Genomic DNA, 18,070 nt, shown 5'->3' on the forward strand with positions numbered 1-18,070 from the left:
CAATCGCAAAGATGTTAGCGAAGGGAGAGCGGGCTGTTCCGAGCACGTAAAAAAGGAGCATACGTAATGAATCACACAGAGGCTAGTGAAATGAAGGCGGGCTGTTCTGAGCACAAGTCTTTGCGCTCATTTGTCTGCTCCCATTTGTCCACGTGCTTATGTTTTGGCGCAGTTATCTTGCGCTCACCTGTCTTTGCGCTCATTTGTCTGCTTCCATTTGTCCACGTGCTCACTTGTCTTTGCACTCATTTGTCTGCTTCCATTTGTCCACGCACTTATGTCTTGGCGCAGTTATCTTGCGCTCACTTGTCTTTGAGCTTAGATGTCTTCCGCTCACTTGTCTTGCGCGCATTTGACTATGAGCCAATATTTATAAACTATAAAGAATTTTACCTCATGCAAAATTGTCATTTCTTTAATAAGACATTAACTATTTTTTTCTGAGGCCCTCCAAGTATCTACAAATCCAGAATGTGACCTTGCAAAGGGTTTGAGTTTGAGACCACTGGTCTAGATGTAATGATGGAACATAAAGACCTGTATGGTCCAACAAGGCAGCCAGAGTTGCACCTGCCACTCCCATGCAGGTTGCACGTCTTCATCGTTAAACACTGGCATCACAAACAGAGCAGCCGGCAATGTGCCATCATACCAACCGCATATAGGCAGTTATATATGTGGCAATCGTTGAAAACAATACCACAACAAAACCACAAGGAAGTGGTGAAGTCAAGGAGATGAACAAAGGACTCAAGAATATTTTGTAGTTGTAAAAACATACAGTATCTCTTGACAATCCATTTGGCATGCCCCACCTGCATCAGGGCTATCGACGCATACATTACACATAAAATGTATTGATATTTTTATAACTTAAACATCATAAGTAAAAAAAATAAATAAATAAATCATATATAAAGCATGATAGTTAAAAATGGATTCTACACTTATAAACCAACCAAACTTAAATGAAAACCACAATCATAAACTGGTTTATTCATTTAAGTTTGGTTGGTTTCTAAGTGTAGAATCCATTTGTAAGTATCATGCTTTATATACATTTTTTTACATATGATGTTTTCATCTACTGGCTTTTGAAAGAAATTCACTCGAGGTAGGGCACAGCAAGAACAAGCTGATCATAAACAACAGACAAATATGAGGGTGTGCTGAAAAGTTCTCAGCCCACTCAACTTCCTAAATATACCATAATTTTTTTTATTTTTTTAATGATGTGTCTGGTTTGTTTATGGTCATCCCATTTATTTTTATTTCTGTTAGGGAGTTGAGGAGTTTTATGATTTGGGTGTCGCTTTTTTCTAATAGAAGATATACAGTAATTGGATGTTGTTACCAAAGGAGTGGATTTGGATATAGTTCTTGGCTATATCAAGGACAGGTCAGATATATAGATTGAATAGCAATGGGAAGAGTAGGGCTCCTTGAGGAATGCCATAGTTGAATGGTACAGATTTCGATAGTGTATTTGTTGGGATCTTTGATTTAGGAAGGAGGAGAACCATTGAAGGGCCAGGTTGTTGATTCCAATTTCAGCTAATCTGTTCAGGAGAGAGGATGGTCAATGGGAACTTTAGGTCTAGTAGGACTTAGAGGGCATCATCACCTTTATCTAAGTGCATCAATTATATCTAGTAAGCCTGTTTCGGTGTTGTGGAATTTCCTGAAGCCCGATTGGTACTTGGAGAGGGCAGATTGTTTGCTTGTGAATTCTTGTACTTGGATCAGAGTATTTTCTCCTGGATTTTGGATATGAAAGGTAGGTTTGAGATAGGTCTGTAGTTACGTGGTTGGTCAGGGTCTGAAGAAGGTTGCAGGTACTATCCTGGATGTTAGGGATTTGTTGATCAGAGTATAGATTATAAGAATTTATCTCTAACTGATAGGAGCAGAGTGGAGGGACATGGATCAAGAGTAGAAACATAGAAACATAGAAAGATGACGGCAGATAAGGGCTACAGCCCATCAAGTCTGCCCACACCATTTACCCACCCTCTTAAGTCTACTGACCCCCTAAAGTATAATTGTAATTATACTGTCACTCTACTGACCCGCTCATTCAAGTCCATACCCTAGTGACCCTATCCCTTGGCATGACCCTCGTAGGGATCCAACATAGGTATCCCATTTGTTCTTGAAGTCTGGGATGCTGCGTGCCTCGACCACCTGCACTGGAAACTTGTTCCAATGCTCAATCACTCTCTCCGTGAAGAAGTACTTCCTGGCGTCTCCACGAAACTTCCCTCCCCTGAGTTTGAGCGGATGTCCTCTTGTGGTCGAGGGTCCCTTGAGAAGAAAGACATCATCTTCCACCTCGACCCGTCCTGTGATGTATTTAAATGTCTCAATCGTGTCTCCCCTCTCCCTACGCTCTTCGAGAGTGTAGAGCTGCAATTTGCTCAGTCTTTCTTCGTACTGGAGACCCTTTAGCCCCGAGACCATCCTGGTGGCCATCCACTGAACCAATTCAATTCTGAGCACATCCTTACGGTAATGTGGCCTCCAGAATTGCACACAGTATTCCAGATGAGGTCTCACCATGGCTTTGTACAATGGCATCATGACTTCAGGCTTCCTGTTGACGAAGCTTCTCTTGATACAACCTATCATCTGCCGTGCTTTAGATGAAGCCTTCTCCACTTGAGTGGCTGCTTTCATGTCAGCACTGATGATTACTCCTAAGTCTCGTTCTGCCGTAGTCCTGGTTAAAGTTTCTCCATTCAGGGTGTAAGTTCTGCAAGGATTTCCGTTACCGAAATGCATGACCTTACATTTCTTGGCGTTGAAGCCCAGCTGCCAGATCGAGGACCAATTTTCTAAAGTACGCAGGTCTTGCTCCATGGCATCCTGTAGATTATAGCCGTTTACTATATTGCATAATTTGGCGTCATCAGCGAATAAGGTTACTTTGCCTTGAAGCCAGATCCCCAATGAATATGTTGAAGAGGAGTGGGCCCAGGACTGAACCCTGTGGCACTCCGCTAGTCACCTCCGACATTTTAGAGAGGGTACCATTAACCACCACCCTCTGAAGTCTGCCACTAAGCCAATCTTTTAACCCATGCAGTTAGAGTCTCTCCTAATCCCATCGATTTCATCTTGTTCAGCAGCCTGCAGTGTGGGACGCTGTCAAACGCTTTGCTGAAGTAGTGTTTAAAGGACGGAGCGTGTCCACTGCTTTGCTTAGGTCATCAAAGGTGATTGTCCAGGTGCCACCTGTAGCCATAAGGGCTATTGGGGTGGTAGACAGATGGGTCTAGTAGGTTTTGGCGGGCTCACCATAAATTATAAGGGGGTTATGGTAAGATAGACTTCTGGCACTCTTTGTGTGAAGTTCACAGCATTGCTTTCTAAGGTGTCTCACTGCTCTGTTAGCATGTCTATGTGGCCAGTCCATCACTACAACCACTCCCACATCCAAATGGCCTGGATGTAGATGTTTTGAACATGTACATTTTTGAGGTTAGAAATGAGATATAAAGTTAGGTGTCTTAAGGGTTGGAAGTCCTGTTGGCCAAGACGTCCAATTAGGCAATTAGAAAAAATATATGTCCTTTTGGACATCTAGCGGATCAGCTTTCAAAAATAGATGTTTCTGTGCTTCTGATCTTGGACATTGCGGGAAACGTCCAAGCTGGACTTAGACATCCTTTTTAAAAATGACCCCTCCACATATTTAAGAGTTATTTAATATGTTTATTTTTTTATTAGATTGCAAACTGCATTGTTGTACTTGAGATTAAGGGGCCCTTTTACTAAAGCTTAGGGCATGATAGGTACTGCGTGTTCTATGGGCCACAAGGCACTTCGTACATGCTAATACCTGTAAGTGCACGCTAAACTTTAGTAAAAGGGCCCCTAAAAGTGGTATAGCAAACTCTCAAATAAACCCCCATCCTAAGCATCTACACGTGTCAAACCTTTTCTCCCCCTCCATCTGCCAGCATCAACCCCCTTTTCTCCTCAGCTTTGGCATCAGCCTCCAGCCCCCTCACACCCAACTCGTTTCAGCTCAGCACCAGACCCGGCTCAGAATCAGGCTCCTGCCCCCTCCATCCGCCAGTATTAGCACCTTGCTGTCACTCCCAGCTCTAGCATCTGCAGAGCAACAAGAGATTGATCCTTTCCTTCTGCTTCTCAGCCTGCCTTCCAGCACACCATATCACTGAACAGCTTCCTTGAGAAAGTGGGTCATGCAGGGCCGGGACAATCTTGAAAGCATGGTAAGTGTGGCAGGGGGGTCATTGACCTCTGAGGGGGCACCAAATGCCACCACATCATGCTGTTACACCAGCCTATTGTCTCTCTTCCCTTCCCCAGTTATTGTGAGGCTAGCATCTCTCCACTCTACTCCACTTACTCCACTCCTCCTCCGGCGATCCTCTTGTCCTGAGTTGCAACAGTGACAGTACTACAACTACTATTTTTATTATTTCTATAGCGCTGAAAGGTGTATGCAGCGCTGAACATTTTAACATACAATAGACAGTCTCTGCTCAAAAGAGCTTATAATCTAATTTAGACACAACATTTCAGGGTTGGGGAGATTATAGCAGGTATAAGTATCTGAGTATAAGTGAGGGGCAGTTTAAGAGTTGAAAGCAGTTTCAAAAAAAAGTGGGCCTTCAGCTTGGATTTGAAGATTGCCAGGGACGGAGCATGATGTATTGATTCAGGCAACCTGTTTCAGACATACGGTACCGCATGAAAGAAGGGAGGGAGTCTGGAGTTGGCAGTGGAAGAGAAGGGTACAGATAAGAGCGGCTTGCCCAATGAGCGGCGATCACAGGGGAGATAAGCGAGGAGAGATATTGGGGGGGGGGGCTTCAGAGCGAATGCACTTGTAAGTCAGCAAGAGGAATTTAAACTGTATTCGTAAATGAACAGGGAGCCAATGAAGCAACTTGAGGAGAGGGGTAATGTGAGAATAGCGGCTCTCACGAAATATGAGTCGCGCAGCAGCATTTTGAACGGATTGAAGAAACGAAAGACAGGCACGCGGGAGGCCCGAGAGAAGTACGTTGCAGTAATCTAAGCGCGAGGTGGCGAGAGCGTGAACAAGGGTTTTGGTCGCGTGTTCAGAGAGAAGAGGACGGGTTTTGGTAATGTTATAGAGGAGGAAACGACAGGAATTGGCGGTCTGTTGGATCTGAGCAGAAAAGGAGAGAGAGGAGTTTAAGATCACCCCGAGGTTGCGAGCCAACGAGACAGGGAGGAGGATAGCGTTATCCACAGAGATAGAAAACGGCGAGAGGGGGGAGGTGGGTTTTGGGGGAAAGATAAGGAGTTCAGTTTGAGATGGCGGCGAGACATCCAAGCGGCAATGTCGGACAGGCAGGCTGAAATTCGGGTCTGAACTCCCGCAGAGATATTCGGTCTCGGGCCTTCCTCAGCTATACCTTGCCTCCTCTGATGCAATTTCCTGTTTCTGTGAAGGCAGGATGAAGTTGAGGGATGGCCCAAGGCAGCGTGTTGGCATCACTGACACAATTTCAGGTATATGGTTTTTAAATTCAGGGCAGGTGAGAGAGGTCTGGGGCTGAAAAGGAGGGACAGATGAGACAGTCTGGGCTGGAACTGGGGGACAAAAGAGGGGGGAAGTGAGAGAGGGGGCCTTTACTTTACAAATAGAGCCAAACGATCCTTAAGCATGTATTTAATAGCTTCCTAAATATAAGATAGCTACATTATTCTCCTGATTTGAATAGGAAAAGCAGTCCTGATGGCCAGAATTTGTTAAACATAATGCAAAGATAAGATAGTCTTGTCCTTCAACCCTTTGGGATTCAGAAAACGTAATGGCATAGACAATTTTGAAGACATCGCTCACTAGAATGCATTTGAATCAACTCATTTAGATATGCTGGTGTCAGCCCAATATATAAAAGAGCTGTGCAAACTTTAAAATAGCTTAAAACAGTGAAGCTAGCCACAGAGACGACAACAAGCCAGAGTTCATGTTCAGAGGAAGCAAATTTCATTGTGACCCACACGTCTCATGTTTTGTCTGGTGCAGGGGTGGGCAACTCCGGTCCTCAAGGGCCGGAATCCAGTCGGGTTTTCAGGATTTCCCCAATAAAAGTGCATGCAAATAGATCGCATGCATATTCATTGAGGAAATCCTGAAAACCCGACTGGATTCCAGCCCTCGAGGACCGGAGTTGCCCATCCCTGGGCTAGTGCCTACGTCAGGGATCAGATTTTCATTCTTTATTGATACTTCTTAAGAACATAAGAATTTGCCTCCGCTGGGTCAGACCAGAGATCCATCCCACCCAGCGGTCCGCTCCCACGGCGGCCCTCCAGGCCCATCACCTGTGCAATGGTGCCTGACTGTTCCTATAACCTACCTCAACTCCTATCTGTACCCCTCAATCCCCTTATCCTCTAGGAACCTATCCAAACCTTCTTTGAAGCCCTGTAACGTGCTCTGGCCTATCACGGCCTCTGGAAGCGCGTTCCATGTGTCCACCACCCTCTGGGTGAAAAAGAACTTCCTAGCGTTTGTTCTAAACCTGCCCCCTTTTAATTTCTCCGAGTGCCCCCTTGTACTTGTGGTTCCCCACAATGTGAAGAATCTGTCCCTGTCTATCTTTTCTATGCCCTTCAGGATTTTGAAGGTTTCTATCATGTCTCCTCTAAGTCTCCGCTTTTCCAGGGAGAATAGCCCCAGCTTTTTCAACCTGTCAGCCTATGAGAAGTTTTCCATACCCTTTACCAGTTTAGTTGCTCTTCTCTGGACTCCCTCAAGTACCGCCATGTCCTTCTTGAGGTACGGCGACCAGTACTGGACACAGTATTCCAGATGCGGGTGCACCATTGCACGATACAGTGGCAAGATGACTTCCTTTGTCCTGGCCGTGATACCCTTCTTAATGATACCCAACATTTGGTTTGCTTTCCTTGATGCTGTCCAGGGAGGGAGATATTATATTGGGATTGTTTTCTTGATTATTTCAAAATAAGAGGAGGGGAAGTGAAAATATTATTTATATATTTTATTGAAAGTTGTAAGTGCTATTTTTTATATATATTCTGTAATGTATTCATGTATGCGCAATTTTAAGTTTCAAAATGAATAAAGAATTATTTAAAAAAAAAAGAAAGATTTTCATTCTAGTAGAAAGCAGACTAAAAACATGTCTTCCTAATGACCAAATCAATAATGGTGTTTAAAACATCTAATTCGCAGCTTACTATGTGTTGTTGAGCAAACCAGCGTCATGGCAAAAAAAAACCCAAACAAGCTTCAATTGGCAGCCAATCAGTGTTCCCTCTAAGCGGGCGGGTGTTGTGAGCAAACTTTTTTCACTGTGAGCTAAAAATATCGGGCGCCAGCAAGTTATGAGCCAAATAAATATGTTGTCAAAGTTGCTGATACATGAGGACGAGGTATTCAAAGGAATTTTAGGCCTACACGCTAAATTAAATAACGTTAAATAATATTTTTAAGAACACAGAAATTGTAGGGATGAAATGATATCTTAATAAATGTTTTACAACAAATGTAGTTATGTCTGTTACATCCATATGTGTAAACTGTAAATTAAAAACAGTCCAGAAGACAATACGTTTGATGCTTTCAATTTCTAGACCAGTGTTTTTCAACCTTTTTTGGGCAAAGGCACACTTGTTTCATGAAAAAAATCACGAGGCACACCACCATTAGAAAATGTTAAAAAATTTAACTCTCTGCCTATATTGACTATATATAAAGTAATTCTCTTGAATAGGAATCAAATAAACACAAAGAAAGTATTTTATAATTACTTTTTTATGAAATAAAAATTATAAAAATTATAAAATACTTTATTCAGTGCGAAACCTGGGCCTGTTTGGCTGAACACAAAGCTGATATTCTGGCTGGAATGGAAGAAAGACACACACGTAGCTCTTCGTCAACAGCTCTCAGTCTCTCTCTGTATTTGGTTTTTATAGCATACAAAAATAGACAAATATACCCTCCATCCTTTTTATTAAACCACAATAGCAGTTTTTAGCGCAGGGAGCTGCGCTGAATGCCCAGCACTGCTCTTGACGCTCATAGGCTCCCTGCGCTAAAAACCACTATTGCGGTTTAGTAAAAGGGGACCATATTGTAAAATATAGACAGCAGATATAAATTCAGAACTGTGCATAGTAAGTGAAGGGAAGTTTTCATCTCTGGGAATTTACCCAGTTAACTATTAAGTTATTTGGGCAAATTCCTTTGAAAACTGTGGTAATACTGCCTCCACTTTGCTAAATTTAAAATAAAATCATTTTTCCTACCTTGTCTGGTGATTTCTGGTTGCACTTTCTTCTTCTGACTGTGCATCCAATCTTTCTTCCCTTCTATCAGCCTGTATGCTTTCTCTCCTCCACACCTCATTCCCTCCCCCAACTTTTTCTTCCTCTCTCCCTGACCTTTCTTTCTTTTTTTCTGTTTCTCTTCTTTCCTTCTGTTTCCCTGCCTGCCCCCTCTCTTTCTTTCTCCCAGCCTCCTGTCCAGCAGTAACTCTCTTCCCTTCCTCCCCTCCCAGCAGCATCTCTCCGTCTCCCTCTCCAGTAGCAGCTGTCCCTTTTTTTCCTTGCCCAGCAGCTTCCCAGATTCCTTTCCCTCCTCCCCTCCCAGAAGCATCTCTCCTTCTTCTCCCTCTCCAGTAGCAGCTGTCCTTTTTTTTCCTGGCCCAGCAGCTTCCCAGATTCCTTTCCCTCCTCCCCTCCCAGATGCATCTCTCCTTCTCCTTCTCCCTCTCCAGTAGCAGCTGTCCCTTTTTTTTCCTGGCCCAGCAGCTTCCCAGATTCCTTTCCCTCCTCCCCTCCCAGAAGCATCTCTCCTTCTCCCTTTCCAGTAGCAGCTGTCCCTTTTTTCCCCTGCCCAGCAGCTTCCCAGACTGATAGTGGTTTTCTCCCCTCCCAGCAGCTCTTCTTACTTCCCAGCGCAGCGATTCACGAAGGCAGCCTCGGGTCCTTTGTTGTGTCGCGCCACCTCTGAGGAAAGAGGAAGTTGCATCATCAGAGGCAGCCGCGACTCAGCAAAAGCCCCGAGGCTGCCTTCGTGAATCACTGCGCTGGGAAGTAAAGGAGAGCTGCAGAGAGGGGAGAAAGCCACTGTCGGAGGCTCCCCAAGATCTCTCCGGCCCAGCGCACGCTTCCGATGCTGATCTTGCAGAAGTTCAAATGAGTCAATCTTGCCGGTCCTGCGCTGTGACGAGAAACTTGTGCGCTGCGACCTAATATTTTGTGCGCCAGCGCACGCCAGCGCACCTTAGCGGGAACACTGCAAAATCAATGAACAGTGGAGTGATTCTATCATATTTTAAGGCAGAGAAAATTAAATGGACCAGGGCTTATTTTCAAAGTGCTTAGACACACTGTGTTGTTTTGAATGGTTCACATTTTTCTAATCAAACCTCTGGCTGGTGGCACCATGCATATGTTAAAATGAATTGGGCCTATATGTATAGGGATTGATAGTCCTTATATATTGTAGTTTAAAATGAAAGAGTGGGCACTACCAGGACACACGGTGAAAAATGGAGGCGATTTTTATGACCCTAGATGTTTATGGGTTGCATAGTATTTTGAACTTTTAGGACATGTTAGTTGCCATTCTTACTGATATTTTTCCCTCCACTTTTTGAATTTTCACATTATTGATATATTGTTTGGCTTTTTCCTGAGAATTTTGGGTGTCAGGTCAAAAGCGCGCCGGGACAAAGGTGCGCGCCGCAGAAAATTACTGTTTTTAGGGCTCCGACGGGGGTGTGTGGGGGGGGAACCCCCCCCCCACTTTACATAATAGAGATCGCGCCGCATTGTGGGGGCGTTGTGGGGGCTGTAACCCCCCACATTTTAATGAAAACTTCACTTTTTCCCTGTTTTTAGGGAAAAAGTTAAGTTTACAGTAAAATGTGGGGGGTTACAACCCCCCAAACCCCCCACAACGCCGGCGCGATCTCTATTAAGTAAACTGGGGGGGCTCCCCAACAAAACCCCCCGTCGGAGCCCCTAAAAACTGTAATTTTCTTCAGCACGCGCCTCCGTCTTGCGCTCAGTTGTCAGCGCGCGCCTTTGTCTTTTGCGGTGTTGTCTATGAACCGAATTTTGTTCTGGAGGTTTTAGGTAGATTCTTTGAGTTGTTCGTAAAGAAACAATATAACAAAAACTCCTCAAAATATTGTTAAAGAGGAAAAATCCGTGTGCCATGGATCTTGAGGTTGGTATGTCTAGTTGCCCTGGCAACCATGTTTTTGTCTGAGAGACGTTCAGCAGACCGAGTGCTTGTTCTGCTGTTACAGTCTGGGGCCGCAGTAGGCTAAAAATCACCCTCTGGAATCTTATCTTATGTTTCCTCTGGTAAATGTGTTTGTATACAACATGCAAGTCTTGTCTTCCTTTGATGCCACCCAAACGCAACTGGTACAGAACTGGCAACTGAACAGTCAATAAAAAATCGTAGTGATGGGCAGGCAAGTTTCTCTGTGTATTAAATGTAAATTATATAGACAAAAAATATATTAATCTGTATAGCTAATGAGGAACAGTCTTGAAATCCATACTCTTCAAAAAGCCCTGAAAAAAGAAATAACATCGCAAGTTTCAAACACCACTTCTCTCTAAAGCCAACTACCCCAAACAAATAACCATACTCATTTCTTACTCTCTTTGAAAACGACCAAACTCTTTTTTTTTTTTTTTTTTTCTTTTTTTGTAAGTTCTTGGTAATACTTCCTTGATAATTCTTTTGTAATCCGTCTTGAACTGCAAGGTAATGGCGGAACAGAAATCCCTAATGTAATGTAATATACCGTAGATACTTCTGGATTTTTCTCTTCTTAATTGACAAAAAGAACTACTTCAAATGAACTACATTTTTACTATTAAAACCCCCCCAATATTCTATAGTTTGTTTTGGCTTTTTGACCTTCAACGTCCTATACCTAGAGGCCTCAAGGGTTTTCTTCGCCGGGCGATTCTCTCAGGCCTGAAAGTTCTACTTTTTCATTGAATAGGACCCCTAGCTCCTACTTATGGCCACTGGCGCTCGCGTATGCTACACCTCCTGACTATGGAAACCATGTATCTGATTGGGATACTAAACAGGGCCGAGTGTTGCTTACTATTTGGCAGCCCTTTATGGATACCATGACTCCACATGCCCGTAGCCGTGTCTTACTTGGTTGCCCCTGACTTCTGTATTCTGTACTCTTTTTCTCTCACATTCCTGGGTTGGAAAGGGGGATGGTAAGTTCTTCCAATTGTTGACTTTTGTGATATTCTCTTTGTGATTTCTTTTGTTTGTATGAGAGCTTGGATTCAGTGCTATATTGTTGGATTGTAATTTTTATTTTTAATTTAATAAACATGATTATTAAAAAAAAACCAAAAACCCCAACCCAACAACAATATTGTCTTCCTCTACCACCTGCTGAACTCCACACTTCCAGCACACCATATCACTGAACAGCTTCCTTGAGAAAGTGTGTCATGCAGGGCGGGACAATCCTGTAAGAATGGTAAGTGTGGCCAAGGGGGGGCATTGTTCTCTGAGGGGGCACTAAATGCCACCACATCATGCTATTACACTAGCCTATTGTCTCTCTCTCCACTTTACTGCCTCCTCGTCCGGCAATCCATTTACCCTGAGTTGCAACAGTGACAGTGATGCAAACATGCCGCCTCAGGCCTTCCTCAGCTATACCTTGCCTCCTCTGATGCAATTTCCTGTTTCTGTGAAGGCAGGATGAAGTTGAAGGATGGCCCAAGGCAGCGTGTTGGCATCACTGACACAATTTCAGGTATATGGTTTTTAAATTCAGGGCAGGTGAGAGAAGAGGTCTGGGGCTGAAAAGGGGGGAGAGTAGATGAGAAAAGAGGTCTGGGGCTGGAACAGGGAAATGAAAAGGGAACAGGTGGCTGGAGCTAGAACTGGAGACTAAAAATGGGGTGGGGTCTGGAGCTGGAGGCTAAGGGGGCATATGGAAGAAGGGATTTGGAACTTGAGGCAGGCAAGTGCTAGAAGGGGGCTGGGGCTAGACCTGAGGGCTGACGAAGGGGGACAAGTGGGAGCTGGGGCTTGGAAATGGCCATGATTTAGGGCCTAGAAGAAGGTGGCTGGGGATAACGAAAGAGGCTAATGCTGGAAGGTTGTAGGGGTGACAAATGATCTGATGCTGGGGCCAGAGGCAAGAAGGTGCTAATTGTAGGTCTTGGGCAGGGAAAAGGGAGGCTCAGAGCTATCAGAGTGAGGTTGAGAGAAGGATCTAATGCAAGGCATCAGAAAAGGGGCATCAGAGAAGGCATCAGAGAAGGGGCAGTAGGATATAAGGGTTGTGGGTGATTGAAGGACACTGTAAGGGGATGGGAAGAAACAAGATCATATGCAGTGGAAGGTGAAGATGGAGAGGCATTGGGATGGATACTAGGGTTAAGGTAGAGAAGAGAAAGGGTAAAAATACTGGAGAAGGAGGTAGGTGGACAAATGATGGAGAAGAGGAAAAGGAAGTATGGGAGAAGTGGCAGGGCAAAGGATGACTGGAAAAGGGGAAAAAGAGTACGGATTTTGAAGAGGGTAAGGTACAAATGAAGACAACATAGTAACAAAATAAATGACGGCAGATAAAGACCTGAATAGCCCATCCAGTCTCCCCATTAGTAATACATGATTAAGTTAACTTGTTTCTTCTTTGATATTTTTGGGTCATAGACTAAAGTCCACCTGGTATTGTCCTAGGTTCCAAATGCTGAAGTAGCCATTGTGACATCACTGCTGAGGTTGGCTCTTAGGCATTGGTGGAATGAGGCATTATGACATCACAATCTCAGCTCTGGAATGCTGCTATTCTTTGGGTTTCTGCCAAGTAACATAGTAAATGACAGCAGATAAAGGCCTGAATGGTCCATCCAGTCTCCCCATTAGTAATACATGATTAAGTTAACTTGTCTCTTCTTTGATATTTCTGGGTCATAGACTACAGTCCACCTGGTTATGTCCTAGGTTCCAAATGCTGAAGTTGTCATCTAAGCTCACTCCAGCCAATCCAACTATCCGGTTGTTTGCAGGATATCTACCATAAAGTCTGGCCAGTAACATCCTCATTTTCCAACTTAGTGGAGTTCCCATTGATGCCCTCCCCAGCCCATCCTACCCGAATCACCACATATGGGATAAAAACATTGATCCTAAGTCTTCCTCCCCACAACCTCAAATTATGCCTTCTAGTTTTATCATTTTCTCTTCTCTGGAAAAGATTTGGTTCTATATTAATACCTTTCAAGTATTTAAATGTCTGTATCATATCTCCCCTGTCCCTTCTCTCCTCCAGAGTATACATATTTAGGTCTTCCAGTCTCTTCTCATACTTCTTTTGGTTCACATCCCTTACCATTTTCGTTGCTTTCCTCTGGACCGCTTCAAGTCTTTTTATATCCTTTACCAGATACGGCCTCCAAAACTGAACACAATACTCCAAGTGCAGCCTCACCAACGACTTATACAGGGGCATCAACACCTCCCTTCTTCTGCTGGTTGGTTACTCCTCTTTCTATACAGCCTAGCATCCTTCTGGCTACAGCCACCGCCTTATCACACTGTTTAGATGCCTTTAGATCCTCAGACACAATCACCCTAAGGTCTCGCTCTCCGTCTGTGCTTATCAGCCTCTCAGCTCCCATGACATATGGTTCCCTCAGATTTCTACCCCCCAAATGCATCGCTCTGCACTTCTTTGAAGGGAGATGAGAAAGAGTGGAACTTGGGAAGGTAAAGGGGGCAAACAGGATCCTGAATAAGGGTGCTAAGAGGGGACAAGTGTCGGGGAAGGAGCTTAGGTTGGTAAGGGAGTGAGAGGCAGAGATAAGCTGGGGGATCAATGGTAGACTAGACAGTGGTTGAAATAAAGCCAATAGAAAACTGGGGGAAGAACAGATACATATAAGAACTGGAGAACCAAGGAGGTAAGAACAAGAAGTTAAAAAGCTGGTAAGTACATATATGACAAAGACAAAGATTCTCAAAACTTTAACGCCATCGCTAAACTGTTTTCTGATGGTTTAGCCTGCATGCATTTTAGCGGCAGATTATCAAAATGGCTTATCTCTGTTTTTAGCTGTTTCTTGCAGTCTCCAACACTGCCATGCACATGGGCTCTTAAAATGAGCACTCCAGTGGATTCTTAAAAATCGCTGAGCCTTTTTCTAACAGCGGCGTTGGTTTTTGGTGATAAAAATCAGCGACTGGTCCAGGGATGCCGGTACAGTGACAGCACTGTTTTAAACCCTGGCATGGCAGTGTCGGAGACTGCTAGAAAAACCGTTTGTGACCCCCCCCCCCACACACACACACGCACACACACACAGAGCAGTGAAAGAGATGCTCATTCTCTCCCTGCCACACAACACCCTCCCTGCATTGGGAGAGATGCCCTCGTTGATTCACCTTGGCCATTTTTCCTGTAAACTGCCTTGAACCAAAAGGTTTATGTTATGTTAACACTGGTTGCTGTTTGTTTCATGGAAGTGCCGTGTAATCTTGGAATGCTCACTGAAAGCTCAGGCCTAGATTCTCAAAAATCACATTAAAAACCAACGGGCCACTGTCGCAACCGTTATAGCAGCGATTTTTAAAAAAGCGAGTCATTTTCTACAAAACGCTCATGCAAATGAGGTTGGCGAAGATTCTAAACTAAACTAAAACTTAGCTTTGTATACCGGGTCTTCAACCAAAATGGAGCTCAACTCGGTTAACAATAACTAAATGAAATACAAAAAAAGGAACGGTCAGAAACTATTAATGTGACTGATTTCCGAAGTGTTTAGCAAATAAAATAGTTTTTAAAAGATTTGTGAAAAAGTTGAAAAGGACCAGGACCCCTTAAGATAAGAGGAAGTTCGTTCCATAGTTGAGATGTTTTGAAAACCAAGGATTGACTGAAATTCTTGACTCCTTTGATTCCTTTTACTGAAGGAAGGGAGAGTTTGTATTGTTGGGTGCCTCTTGCATAGGAGAATCTATGAGCATTCCATAATAAAGGGACAAGAGGGATGAAGATACCATATAGAATTTTAAAAGTAATGCATGCACATTTAAAGTGAATCCTGAGATGGACTGGAAGCCAGTGAAGGTTCAGAAGCAAAGGAGACACATGCACCATGCAATATCCCCCCACCCCCGCCAGTGGGAGAGATGCCCACACTCCCCCGCCACCAAACAACCCCCCCCCCCCCCCGGCAGCGGGAGAGATGTCCACTCTCTCCCACCGCTAAGCAACACGCATACCAACACCTCAGCAGCAGGACAGATACCCAGTCTCTCCTGCCGCCAAGCAACACCCACCGCCCCCGGCAACAGGAAAGATGCCCACTTTGTCCTGCCAAGCAATATACCCCCAATACCCCCTCAGCAGCATTAGGCTTCTCCCTGGTGCACCCAGAGAAGGGCTTGAGGCTCTGATTGGTCCAAGTTGTTTAAGGCCCCTCCTATGGTAGGGACCTTATGTGTCTGGGCCAATTAGAGCCTTATGCCCCTCCCCGGATGCACCAGAGAGGAGCCTAAGGCCTCACCCATAGGAGGGGTCTTAAACAACCTAAACCAATCAGAGCCTCAGGCCCCTCCCTGGTGCATCCCTAGAAACTGGCCAAAACCCAAGAAGTATCAACATTCCAGCATCTCAAAGAACAGCAAGATTCTGGAACACCAATGAGATCAACATTACAGAGCTGAGATTGTGATGTCATACTTGGCTGACTTAAGAACATAAGAATAGCCTTACTGGGTCAGACCAATGGTCTATCAAGCCCAGTAGCCCGTTCTCACAGTGGCCAATCCAGGTCATTAGTACCTGGCCAAAACCCAAGGAGTATCAACAGTGCATGCTACCGATCCAGGGCAAGTAGTGGCTTTCCCCATGTCTTTCTCAATAATCCGCTACTAAAATGCATGCAGCCTAAACCAGCTGGAACCAGTTTAGAAACCGCGTTAAAGGCAACCTTAAGTTTTGAGAATCTGGCCCTCAGTGTGCATAAGCCAGAAGATCCCAGCAGGATCTGGTGTTTGTGATAGAAGACAACTGTGTCAGGAAATGTGCTGCATTTTGGAGGGTTTTCGCCTATTTGTCAAAAAATTGGCAGGGAACTCCATGACTGTGTTGAAGCAACATGTTTTAGCAGCTGCTGTATTCTCATCAACAACAAAAGGAGCTTTTAATAACAAAAATGAGCATTTAGGCTGAGATCTTGAAAATATTTGTAGGCTGAAATCTTGAGGCACAACACATACGAAAGGAATACCTTGTGGCGTAATGCAATATTGCCTTACCATTTCTGTTATAGAGTGCATGGACTGGACAAGGACAGACAGCTTCTGTAAGAAAGATGAGAGTGGTGTAGGTTTACTTCATGAAAGACCATTTCTTTTAATGCATCAAATATCATACCTTGTCGTTTTCAAAAACGATTGTCCCTCCAACGCAGGGCACTCTGTTCTTATCCCAGTTGGAGGCATTTTCAAAATTGGTATTCGGAACCCATTGCTTATATGCAGCACCAGCAACGTCTACAAGGAAGGAGATATATCTGTGAAATACAGGCTAATTACAGACAATTTCTAAAAAAGCTGACTAATGAACATTTGTAAGAGTCCAACCTCATTTTATTTATTTAAAAATTTATATACTTTATATACCATATATTACCTATACGGTTTACAAAGCCACAGTCATAAATAATGGAATCCAAACGTCCCAGAACTCAAACAACTTGGAATCCAAAGTTTTTTTTGTAGTAAATTTTGTCTTGGAATCTGAACTCTGCTTTGGAATCCGAACGCCCTGCACATTATGTGTGTGTGTTTGTGCCCCAGAATCTGAATGCTGCTTTGGAATATTTGTTAATATTTTACCTTAAAATCCAGTCTATTTCCTGTTAAAATTTTAGTTTGTGGGACCCAGGAACAGATTAATCCAGTTTCTATTATTTTCAATGGGAAAAATTGTCTTGGAACTCGAACGGGGCTCTGGAACGGATTAAATTCGGATTCCAAGGTATCACTGTACATGCAAATTAAATAGTTACAAAAACACTGGATCTCATTGTATTCGCAGAACAAATATCAACCTGCATTATGAATGGTAGAATGCCGAGATGTTCTCTGGAAAAGCATCTTCTAGCACAGTCTCTCCCAAACTTTTTTGAAGCTCTAACAAACTAAACGGAGCAAATATTTTCGTGGTACATTACAAGAGTTGTGCACACGGCATTGAGAGTGCCCTGCCACTCAAATTCTAGCTGCAATTAAGTCCCAGTGCATAATTTCATTTTTAGGCTATGCTTGGACATGTTCGTCCACTTCATGTACCCACATCATTAAAGTGCCTTAACAATTCTCTTACCCCTCCCCCCTTTTTACAAAACTGCAATAGTGGTTTTTAGCGCAGGCTGGCGCACTGAATACTCTGCGCTGCTTCCAACACTCAGAGCTCCTATATGCGTGTGGGGGGAATCTTTTAAATATATTGTCTCCCCTCCCCCCTTACCTCTTCTAGTCTTCGCCGCCTTGAAGCCCGATTAAGTGAGATATCAAATTGTTAATAAACTTGTATAAACTCCTCTCCACTGCTTGCGCTAGCTGAGCCTGCCCTCTAATATCAATTCCTGGTTCTGCAAGCAGGAAGTGACATCAGAGGGAGGACTGGGGCCGGCGCAAGCAGAGGAGAGGAGTTCCTTCTCTCCTCTCCTCTCCTAGACTAGAAGAGGTGGGGGGTGGGGGAGAATGCATTCAAGTCTTTCCTCCCTTCCCTTCCCCCACACACAAACTAGAGGAGGGAGGAGAGATGCCAGTGCTATGTCACTGGCCTAGGGTGCACCTATAGAGCTCTGCTAGGACTAATTATGGACCCAGAATCTGGGGCAACTTTCTAGAGTAGTGGTTCTCAAACCTATACTGTCTGTACCAGGCGCCGTGGATGACGCCACCCACATGTGAGAATATCTGCCTGCTGTCCCCGGATAACACCTGTTACGGTGAGTAACTGGGCTATTTTGTAGGTTTGCTCCCTGTTAAAATTTGTTG

At 44.1% G+C, this 18,070-nt stretch overlaps 1 protein-coding gene across 3 annotated transcripts in view; it reads right to left on the reverse strand.

Annotated features, from left to right (window-relative positions):
* Window positions 1-18,070, reverse strand: part of AMN (amnion associated transmembrane protein) — an 80,731-nt gene that overhangs the window by 52,299 nt on the left and 10,362 nt on the right. For 2 of the 3 annotated variants that reach the window (XM_033953288.1, XM_033953286.1), the window contains exons 2-3: window positions 16,437-16,555; window positions 16,319-16,363 (exon numbers count right to left, since the gene is read on the reverse strand). In XM_033953288.1, the coding sequence (XP_033809179.1) occupies window positions 16,319-16,363; window positions 16,437-16,555 (164 nt within the window). The remainder of the gene's footprint in view (window positions 1-16,318; window positions 16,364-16,436; window positions 16,556-18,070) is intronic. The other variant, XM_033953287.1, reaches the window with a different exon arrangement.

This window comes from Geotrypetes seraphini, chromosome 7 (genome assembly GCF_902459505.1).
Source record: "Geotrypetes seraphini chromosome 7, aGeoSer1.1, whole genome shotgun sequence".
NCBI classification, from domain to species: Eukaryota; Metazoa; Chordata; class Amphibia; order Gymnophiona; family Dermophiidae; genus Geotrypetes; species Geotrypetes seraphini.